The sequence below is a fragment of the Rattus norvegicus genome, chromosome 5, assembly GCF_021556685.1.
Source record: "Rattus norvegicus strain SHRSP/BbbUtx chromosome 5, alternate assembly SHRSP_T2T, whole genome shotgun sequence".
In the NCBI taxonomy this organism is placed as follows: domain Eukaryota; kingdom Metazoa; phylum Chordata; class Mammalia; order Rodentia; family Muridae; genus Rattus; species Rattus norvegicus.
The window spans coordinates 159,970,410-159,980,086 of NC_141538.1; the positions used below are offsets into that span (position 1 = coordinate 159,970,410).

The 9,677-nt window shown below is 51.3% G+C and overlaps 1 protein-coding gene across 3 annotated transcripts in view; it reads right to left on the reverse strand.

Moving 5' to 3' along the window:
* Plekhm2 (pleckstrin homology and RUN domain containing M2) overlaps positions 1-6,256 on the reverse strand; it is a 39,143-nt gene extending 32,887 nt beyond the window's left edge. For 2 of the 3 annotated variants that reach the window (XR_015619756.1, XM_087549458.1), the window contains exon 1: positions 5,970-6,256. Coding sequence is in view for 2 of the 3 variants with exons in the window: in XM_087549458.1 (XP_087405584.1) it covers positions 5,970-6,029 (60 nt within the window). In the remaining variant the exon portion in view is untranslated. 3 annotated transcript variants of the gene reach the window in all.
* Between the last annotated feature and the right edge of the window lie 3,421 nt (positions 6,257-9,677).

Consider the following 9,677-nt stretch of genomic DNA (forward strand, 5'->3'; position numbering starts at 1 on the left):
GACCATGGCACCCTCCGCCCTCGTTCAGCACGCTTCTAAACCGAACACTGTGACAGCCTATGGCAGAGTTACATCAGTTTTGTTTTGTTTTTTTCATGACCTTCTTTTCACATTGGACTTGGAAGAGTGGAGTTTTGAGAAAGGTCATAGGGTCACCACTGAGTCACCCAACCTTGAGGGTGAGCTGTGGCCACAGGGAGTCAGACTTTGGTCCTCCTGGCAGGCCACAATTGCCACGAATTCCTGCCTGGCCTCAAACCATCACCCTCGGAGCCTTTCGATTTGAATGGCTCTAAGGTAGAGCCAAGCCCAGCATAGACCAGGCCATAGCGTCAGAAGGCTTCTAACTGAGACCTGATGTCAGACAAGCATTTGGTAAGCCAGATGGGCAGAGCTCAGGAAGAGCAGGTAACACTTGTCTCACACCTGTCCCTGGGTGTCAGCGGGGTGACCTATAGGGTCAGAGCCTGTGGCGCCCGCACTGAGCCTGCCTGTGAGTCCTTGGGTCCTTCAAGGCCTCTTCTGCAACCAAAGAGAAAGAGCCTGGGCCAATACCACGGCCCAGCAGGAGGTAGAGGGAAGCACCTCGCTTCATGAAATGTGTGTGTGGCTATTTTACTTAGATCTCCCCACCCCTAGTGACTCATGTCCTTCGGGGTTTTCAGAACATTTCCCCAGAAAGCAGACAGAACAAAACTAAAGATTGTAAAATCAAAAGGTCTGGACTTTCACTAATTTTCACAGCACTGCCAGGGCTAAGCAATCTGAAGAAATTGAAAGGCGAGGCCAGGCAGAGCACACACCTTTAACTCTAGTGAGCACTCGGGTGGCAGAGGCAGGTGGATCTCTGTAAGTTCGAGGCCAGCCCGACTTACCTGGCAAGTACCAAGAACAGCCAGGGCTATCAGAGGCCTGTCTCAAAAAACAAAACAAAAAAAAAAAAGGGGGGGGGGGAAGCCCACTCCTCAGGACAGCCTGAGAAGCAGCCATGTGTAGCTGGGCTGGGCAACAAATGCAGCCCGGGTCATTGGAGCCTCTGGATCCCACCCAAAAGGGGGCGGGCTCTGGCCGAGGAGGAGGCGGACTCTGGCTCAGAAAGGGGCGGGCTCTGGCTCAGAGGGGGCGGGCTCTGGCTGATCGGGCCCACGTGCTGGAAAAGGCCCTCTCGAGAAGAAGCAGGTCACACAGGCAGCCACTGTGCCTGCTGTCAACGTCTTAGGAGGTAATTTGTCCCTTTTATGGTAGGGGAGACTCGGGATGGTTCGTTTTCATCCTGCAAGCATTTGAGATACCCATGGCTGTGTTATTATTAACTAATAATTATTATGATAATGGAAGTGTTTTGAAGGCAGAGTGTGGCTAGCCCTAACCTTATGGTAATCCTCCTACCTTCCGGCTACCGAGTGTTTGAGTGTTTTTGTTTTTTGTTTTCTTTTTTCTTTTTTTCGGAGCTGGGGACCGAACCCAGGGCCTTGCGCTTGCCACTGAGCTAAATCCCTAACCCCGAGTGTTTTTATTGTTCAGTTTTTCATATTTTTGTCTCATTTATTTATCTATCTATTGTATGTGAGTACACTGTAGCTGTCTTAGGACCCATCAGGTCCCATTACAGATGGTTGTGAGCCATCATGTGGTTGCTGGGAATTGAACTCAGGACCTCTGGAGGAGCAATCAGTGTTCTTAACCCTTGAGCCATCTCTTTCCGGCCATTGTCTGTTTTTTCAGACAGTCTCGTGTAGCCCAGGCTGTCCTAGAATCTCTAATGTAGCCAAGGATGAGCTTGAATTTTGGATCCTCCAGCTTCTACCTTCTAGCACTGGGAATTCAGGTGTACCCCCCAATATAGTGCTGAGGACCCAGCCCAGGACTCTGTGCATGCTAAGGCAAGCAGTCTACCACTGAGCCATACCCTGTCCATATTTGTGTTTACCAGTATATGTGTGGTGCGTGGTGTATGGTGCATGTGTGGTGTGTATGTGTGTATGTCATACATGTGTGTGTATAGTACATATGTGTGTGTAGTGGGTGTATGGTATGTGTGGTACATGTATGTGTGTATGTGGTGCATGTATGTGTGGTACACATTTGGGTCGTGTGTGTGTGATGTGTGTTTTCAGAACTTGTTGCTTAGCATAATGTCACAGGTTTGTAATTCCAGGGAGACACTGGTCTCCTAGGCTCCAGTGAGTTCGAGGCCAGCTCAGACCAGAGTGACACCTGTCTCTTTTCCTCACCCAAGGCTTGTTTCTTTAGAATAAATTCCTCCTCCTCAGGAGCAGTCCTTGTTGAAGCTAACCGCGCCGTGTCTTCATCACGCTCTGCCTAAAGCCTGTGCAGAGCCAGCTAGAGTGTGAAATGGGTGGAGTAAGATCTGACTACATCATTCCTCGTCTTCTGCTTCATGGAGGATGGAGACCCTATCTCTGTCCCTGTCACCTTCCTAGGACCTGGAAAGAGGAGAACCTGGGGAGGGGGATGAGGGAGGGATGCTCAGGAAACTGAATCCTTCCGTGGTTGGGATTCCCGGTGCCCACATTCTCCCCGCAAGTCTGCTATAACAATGATGCACCTGCCATGCTGGCTGGGCTCTCTTCGGGTCTGGTCACCCTCATTTCTCTGCAAGCGCTCCCCAGCCCATCTTGACAGGAACTCTTTGTGGTATACCCAGATGTCCATATATAAACTCCTACCTGTGGGCCAAAGTTTAGTCTATTTTTATAGAAGTTTACTAGAAATACAGCCTTACCCATAAATGGGTGGTTGTTGTGGAGTAAAAAGGAAAGACGTGGGCAATTTCCGCCAAGGCTTAAAAATATTCTCCACCTGACCCTTTAAGAAAAAGTTTCTCTTCTTCCGCTCTTTCTCTCCCTCCCTCTCTCTCTCTCTCTCTCTCTCTCTCTCTCTCTCTCTCTCTCTCTCTCTCTCTCTCCCTCTCTCCTCTCTTCCTCTCTTCCTCTCCTGGCTTGACACCATAAAAAAAAAAAAAAAGAAAGAAAGAAAGAAAGAAAGAAAAAGTTTCCAGGAAGGAGAACATGGTGCCTCAGGTCTATGACTGCTTACTTCGGAGGCTAAGGCAAGAGGACAAAAGTTCGAGAGCAGCCTGGGCAACAGAGTTTGACACTGTCTCAGGAAAATAAAAGATGGCTGGGTATAATGTCAAACGTCCTCGATCCCGGCGCTCCTGAGGTAAGAGGCAGATGGATCTCTGTGAGTGTGAGGCTAGCCTGGTCTACAGAGAGAGTTCCAGGACAGCCGGGACTATCTACATGGAGAAACCCTGCCTTGCAAAACCAAAAAATAGAAGAAAAAGAAAAAAACGGGACACTCAGGACGTAGCTCAGTGGGTGGAGCCTCTGTCCAGCATGCGGGGGTGGGGGGGGTGGGGAGGGGGGCTTGGGTTCAATCCCCAGCAACAGACAGAAGCCAGTTGTGGTGCTGCATGCCAGTAATTCCAGCGCTTGCAGGTTGGAAGGGAAGATTGAAAATCACCAGGAGGTCATTTTGTCAGCCTGAGCTATCTAAAAGAATAAGGTAAAATAAAATAATGAAATAAAAAAGGCCCGTGGTTGTGGCTTATGGTGGAGCGCTCACAGAGCATGCACACCGCCCTGGGTCCCAGCCCCACCTCAGGGGGAAAAAAAAGACATGAGAGCACTGCAGCTGACAGTGGCAGCTGTGACAGGGACTCGGCCTTTGTGTGACAGGGATTGTGCAGAGCATAGGTATATCCTCTCATGGAACTGAATTTCCGACTAGGAGCAGAGTCTGACTGGCCAAGTCAACAGAGGTTCCGCTGGCTGCTAGGATCATTACGACCAGTGACAGATTCAGAACCTAAAGCCAGGCCTGGGTCTGTGCCTTGCTGACCTCTGTGCACACACAGGCTTTCCCAGTGTGTGCATTCTAGCCACATGTAGCAGAATCCTTGATGCTCACCCTTAGAAAACTACCTGGGGGCAGGACACTTCTTTGGAGGATGTTCCTTTGAGCCTGAATGCTGCCCTCTCTCTCTGGGAATACTATCAATCTGTCAAGGCTTAGTTAGAACTTCCTGTCTCTACCAAAGGAGTGTTTTGGAGGACCACTGTTTAAAAGGTTTCTTCTATTGTTTATAATCAATGCGTGTTGATGTGGGGAGATACGAACATAGTCCTGGTGAACAGGCGGTAGTTAGCCACCCCAGTGTCGGTGCTAGGACCCCAACTTAGGTCCTCTGGAAAAGCAGCCAATGCTCTTAGCCTCTGAGCTAGTTCTCTCTCCGGCAACGTTTTGGGTTTTTTTGTTTTTTATTTTTTTTTTTTTTAATTCTCTTCTTTCCATCATGAGTTCTGGGGATTGAACCCATCTAGTTCGCACACCAACTTTGGTTTGCAAGCCAGTTTACCTGCTCCGGTCATCTTACCAGGTCAGCCATGACTGTTTCAGCCTCGGTGTCTACCCCTGGAGCTGAACGTTCTAGCTGTTGTGTTGTTTTGTGGTTTGTTTTGTTTTTGTTTTTTGAGGCAGGTTTTCTTCATTTAGCCCTCCCTGACTGTGTTAGAACTCTCCTCTGTAGACCAGGCTGGCCTTGAACTCGCAGAGATCCACCCGCCTCTAGCCCCTGAGTGCTGGGATTAAAGGCGTGTGCCGCCGTCCGGCTCGTGGATCTGATTGAGAATTTGTACTGCGTAGCTTCCTTCAAACTAAGTAGCCACAACTAACTTCCTGTCTCAGAGTAAATCGTATTAAAAACAGAAATCTTTTTTTTTTAAATTTTGTTTTTTTAAAGATAGCGTCTCACTGTGTAGCTCTGGCTGCCCTGGAACTCACTATGTAGACCAGGCTGGCCTCACACTCATATAAATCCACCTGACTCTGCCTCCCAAATGCTGGAATCAAAGACGCTCTATGCCCAGTTAGAAGCACAAAGAACCTTAAAGGAGGCGGGCATAATGGTACTTGCTTTTAATGGAAGCACTCCGGAGAGAGAATTTGAGGCTAGCCTTGTCTACATATGACTGTTTGAAAAAGAAAAAGGAAAGCAAAAAAGAAGAGGGCCAGAGAAATGGCTCAGAGGGTAAAGGCTTACAAACTTGAGTTTGATTCCTGGAATTCACATGGTAGGAGAGAACCAATTCTCAAAAGTTGTCCTCTGACCTCCATTCTCTCATTCATATATGAACACACACACACACACACACACACACACACATGTATGTATATGTATATATGTATGTATATATGGAAGGTTAGTCAATCTTTCCCTTTCCTCTATTATTTGCTTTTGAGACAGTCTCACTATGCAGTCCAGGCTAGCCTGGACCTCAGGATTCTGCCTTGGCCTCCTGTGTGCCGGGATGACAGACGTGCATCACCACACCCAGCCTTCGGAGGCTGGCCTCTCTCCTCACCCATGTGCATGCCCTTGACAGGTAGTCATGTCTACCAGGAATTGGGGCACTGACCAATACTAACAAGCCCCAACGCAGAGTGTCATAGTGTCACTGTCCCACGGCTCACCATCCAAACATACAACCCAACACACCTCAGGTCCTCAATCAGAACTCTGTTAATTAGCTTTTTCTAAGCTGCCACCCTGGAGTAGGAGGGCTCGGGGACTCAGCGGGTGCCCAGGCAATGTCGCAGGGCACAGCTGGGGTGAGTGCTGGTCCTCGGCCTTTGCCCCGAGGAGGATGGATGCAATGGATTCCTCAGGGATGCTCTCCGTGCCCGGTCCTACCCGGAGCCTTCCCGAGGTGTCACCGGCCAGTCTCGGGAAGGCAAGGCCGGGTCGGGCACCGGGGAGCTCCGAGGACGCTGACCTCAACTTTGTTCTTTAAAAATAGCTCGGAGGCCGCGGCGCTCCCGGGAGACGCCCGCTTCCCCAGCTGGGCCCGGGGGTCGCCCGGAGGACAGTGGCTCGGGGTCCGGGCCACAGAGGCGACCCAGGGGGCGAGCGACGGGGACCCGGGTCAAAGGAGGCCGCTCACCTTCTTCACCGACAGCGAGATGTTCTCCAGGATTCGGTCCTTCACCTCCCGAGGCTCCATGGCGCCGCCGCCGCCGCCCCGTCGCCGCTTCCCACGCCGGGCGCCCGGGGCCGCCGCCAACCGCTGCCGCCGGCCGTGCGGGGACTCCGTCGTGCCGGCCGCGGGCCCCGGCGCCCGCCGCCCTCTCGCCTCGCCTCGCCCGGGCCTCGCTCCGTCGCCACCGCCGCCGCCGCCTCCCGAGCGCCGAGCCGGGAAGGAGACGCGGGCTGTGCGCGGCCGCAGGAACTGATGTCAGGCGGGGCGGTGCCAGCACCGGCCGGGAGGGACGGCGGGGACCGGGCGAGCCCGCCTCCTCCGAGACCCGGGGCGGTGGAGACCAGGGAGCTCAGAGATCCGGGTCTCGGAGTCCCGGGGACCTGCAGATCGCATAGATCGCGCACCTCAGAGCCTTGGGATCTCAAACATCCTGGGACATCCTGAGGCTTCGCCCCCCACTCCCCAGCCCTGCACAACTTCTCGTGAGACCCTGGGACATCATAGATCTCCAAAGCCACCCTGCTCAAAGACCCCGGGAACTTCACAGACTCGGGGCCCCCTCCCAACTCCTCTGAGACCCCGTGTTGTTATCTTAACCCCTTGCAGCAGGGCCTGAAAACCACCCCAACTCTTTAGACATTGCCCTCTCTCTCCTTGCCCACACCCCACTTCCCTGTAACAGTCAAAGACCCTCCTTCCAGGACCTGCCCAACTCCTTGAAGACCCCACTCCCACACAGGACCAGGGCAGACAGGACCCCTCCCTCATCCCAAATCTGATACTCCCCATCCTCGCCCACAGGGGACCCCAGATATACCTGAATACTCGAGAGGCTCTGGAGACAAGGCCTGGCGTGCCAGAGACACCTACCTATTTCTTTCCAACCCCCAGGGTTCAGAAGTTTGAACAGCCTAGAGACTCCAGCACCCAAAGTTGCCCTAACCCCACAGATCTGCCCTACATCCTCCCCAACACTCCACTTTACCATTCTCAAAGTCCAGTCCTTCACTTCAGGCCATTGCAAACCCCTGGTGGCTCTTCCACCCCCAAAAAAGAGCCCTATTCACCCTCACACCTTTCTGTCCTGGCTAGTTTTGTGTCAACTCGACCCAGGGACACAAGCTAGCTAGAGTCACCTGAGAGGAGACAAATTCAATTGAGAAAATAGCTCCAAGGGGTTGGGGATTTGGCTCAGTGGTAGAGCGCTTGCCTAGCAAGCGCAAGTCCATGGGTTCGATCCCCAGCTCCGAAAAAAAGAAAGAAAAAAAAAAGAATAGAAAAAAAAAAAAAGAGAGAGAGAGAGAGAGAGAAAATAGCTCCATGAGATAAGATTGTAGAGCATTTTCTTAATTAGTGATCGATGTGGGGGAGAGGGGCAGCTCATTGTGCTACCACCCCTGAGCTGGCGGTCCTGGGTTCTATAAGGAAGCAGGCTGAGCAAGCCAGGGGGAACAAGATAGTCAGCAGCACCCTTCCATGGTCTGCTGCCTCCATCAGTTCCTGCCTCCAGGTTCTCGTCTGGTTTGAGTTCCTGCCTTGCCACCCCTCGTCTGACTGTAATTCAGGATATGTAAGCCATTAAACCCTTCCCCCAGCCCCAAGTAGCTTTGGTCATGGTGTTTCAACATAGCAATAGGAAGGTAACTAAGACACACCTTCCAGGGGGTTGGGGATTTAGCTCAGTGGTAGAGCGCTTGCCTAGGAAGCGCAAGGCCCTGGGTTCGGTCCCCAACTCCGAAAAAAAAAAAAAAGAAAAAAAAAAAAAAAGACACACCTTCCTCCACCCTATCCTACTGAGGGCTTCACTCCCTCAGCCCGAAGTCCCGCATAACAATTCACAGGGCACATCCCCTACCCAAACACACCAGCTATATACGTGGGTGCCATCTCCTACCTGGGTCACCTTTCTTAATGTGGTCCCCAAATAAACATAACCTCACAGAGCAGTAAGTCCATTCTTCAATTATTAGACACCAAAATTCTCCCTTCTGGCTCCCTAGTTTTCAGTAACATCTGCCCAGGTGAACCCCTCCCTAAAGTCCTCCGTGGAAGCACTAATTCTATCTACAGCCTACGGAACAGAGGACCCACCCCTTTCCCTGACCTCCAAGGAAAGCCGGAAGATGGTGATAGTTTTAAAGTTTTGTTCCTCTAGGACTGGAGAAGGGACAAAATAAACCCTGAGAAAAGGAAAGAGAATCTAGGGTTCCTGCATTCCTTACCATGTGGGCCTAGACTTCCCACTGCAGCCAAGTGTTAGCCAGGCAGCGCGCACCTGCTATCTCAGCGCTCAGGGAGTGGTGGCGGGAGAACTTACAAGCCATTCTCAGCTACGCATTGAGTTGTAGGCCAGCCTGGGCTACTGAGACCCTGTCTTAACAACAACAACAAAACCCAGGCAAAAACATTAAGCCATGTCTGTAATTTCGGTACGTTTCTGTTTTTGTTTTGTTTTGTTTTGAGACAATTCTTAACTCTGTATCCCTGGTTGGCCTGGAACTCACTATGTAGACCAGGTTAGACTAAAGAGATCTCACAGAGATCTGCTTGCCTCTGCCTCCCCAGTACTGTGACTAAGGGCTGTGTATTATCATACCACTAGATCCTGTACTAGTTTTTAAATCAGGGTCTCACTCTAGTCCTTGCTGACCTTGAAGTTGAGGCGATCCTCCTGCCTCAGACTCGAAGTACCTCAACACACAGCACCAGGATCATCTTGAACCAAGTATTCTCCATAGACTTCAGCATATGACCCCAGGATTCACTTGTGTGTTCTTCTGAACCCAGGACCCATTTCATGTTCCGGAGCCTGTTCTAGCAGGCCACCACCCTGAGGGCTTGAGCTGACCTCTGGGGAGAAAAGCAGACTCTGTAGCAACGGAAGCCAGGGTGTTGTAAAATTTATATAGAATTCAGGAAAAATAGGAGTCACCGTGGAACTGTGCTAGAGGGCAAAGCGAGGATGGTTGGGGATCAAGGTTGCTTTGTTGCCCAGATAAAGGAAAGATCGAGGGCAGAGGACACACATTGCTCGGAGCTGTTTGGCAAGGAGGAGGAAGATCAGTCTGAATGGAGGACTCCCTCCCAGCCCCTCCCGGCCAGGGTGCCTACAAGACCCCAACCTGTGAGACGAAGGCCTGGCTCAACCGTTTAGACTACAGGTACAACCAACAAGCCGCGTGGTTAGTCCCCGCTGCTGCCCATCAGGCCACCTGCTCAGCACCGAGTTCTAACGGACGCCACTTCACCCTTTCCGTTAAAGGCTGATTCAACTTTTTAATTTTTTTTTTTAAGATTTATTTATTACATGTAAGTACACTGTTGCTGTCTTCAGACACACCAGAAGAGGGCATCAGGTCTCATTACAGATGGTTGTGAGCCGCCGTGTGGTTGCTGGAATTTGAACTCAGGACCTCTGGAAGAGCAGTCGGTGCTCTTAACCGCTGAGCCGTCTCTCCAGCCCCACGAATAAATAAATTAATTTAAAAAAGGGGCTTTGTGCGAGCACACACACACACACACATACACACACGCACACACAAGGGGCGGCCATAGACAACTAACCATGTCATTCTTAGGAATACTATCTACCTCACTTGAGGCAGGGTCTCTCACACCCTGCCACTCACCAACTTTCTGAATTGCTTCTGCCTCCCAGCTCTGGGTTAGGGA